General features: G+C 50.1%; 1 protein-coding gene across 3 annotated transcripts in view; it reads left to right on the top strand.

The window, feature by feature from the left end:
• Nucleotides 1–775, top strand: part of LOC119585260 (high-affinity choline transporter 1-like) — a 75,683-nt gene that overhangs the window by 51,828 nt on the left and 23,080 nt on the right. For 2 of the 3 annotated variants that reach the window (XM_037933931.1, XM_037933932.1), the window contains exon 2: nt 442–615. The exons of the other annotated variant lie outside the window; for it this stretch is intronic. In XM_037933931.1, the coding sequence (XP_037789859.1) occupies nt 442–615 (174 nt within the window). The remainder of the gene's footprint in view (nt 1–441; nt 616–775) is intronic. 3 annotated transcript variants of the gene reach the window in all.

Here is a 775-nt window from a genome sequence, read left to right as displayed (position 1 = left end):
TTGCTATGTCAATTGTCTGGCTCAGAATAATCCTCCAAAGCACTATTATAATCCCAAGCCTCTTTAGGAAATGTTATTACGAAGGCGGGTTCTTCTCCCACGAGTCACTGAGTCATACTGAGCCATCCCCTCACCATACATCCCGAACAATCCTATCACCGTGCAAACGAAGCCTTTCCTTCACTATCGCCACCAAGCCATCCCTTCACCATACTCACGAAGCCATCCCTTCACTATTAAAACCGTGCCATCTCTTCACTATCACAACTGATCCATCGGTTCACTATCACAACTAAGCCATCGGTTCACTCTCCCCACCGAGCCATTCCTCCACCATACCCCACTAAGCCATCCCTTCACTATAAACACTGAGTCCTCCCTTCACTATAAACACTGAGCCGTCCCTTCACCATACTCACCACGCCCTCTCCGACTCCGCAGGCGTCACCATGCTGAACATCCCGGGTTTGGCGGGAATCATCGTCTTCTACTTAGCCATTCTGGGCATCGGGGTCTATGCGGCGTGGAAGCGACGAGATAAGGGGGTTAATTCGGACGAGGTGATGCTGGCCGGCCGATCTATAGGCTCGTTCGTCGGCGTGCTGACCATGACGGGTGAGTGGCGTGTGGCTATTAACAGGAGGAGAAAGGAGGTACGCATATGTCGGTTTGTTCGAAGTGGGGTGTGGTCTTCGTTATGACTACGTCCTGTGGATATACTGAATATGTAAAGTTCAGTTTGAAGCATTATGCAAGAGATGTAGTTTGGATCTTG

The sequence above is a fragment of the Penaeus monodon genome, chromosome 19, assembly GCF_015228065.2.
Source record: "Penaeus monodon isolate SGIC_2016 chromosome 19, NSTDA_Pmon_1, whole genome shotgun sequence".
Lineage (NCBI taxonomy): Eukaryota > Metazoa > Arthropoda > Malacostraca > Decapoda > Penaeidae > Penaeus > Penaeus monodon.
Note: the sequence above shows the minus strand (reverse complement) of the source record. Positions and strands in the feature narration are given on the sequence as shown.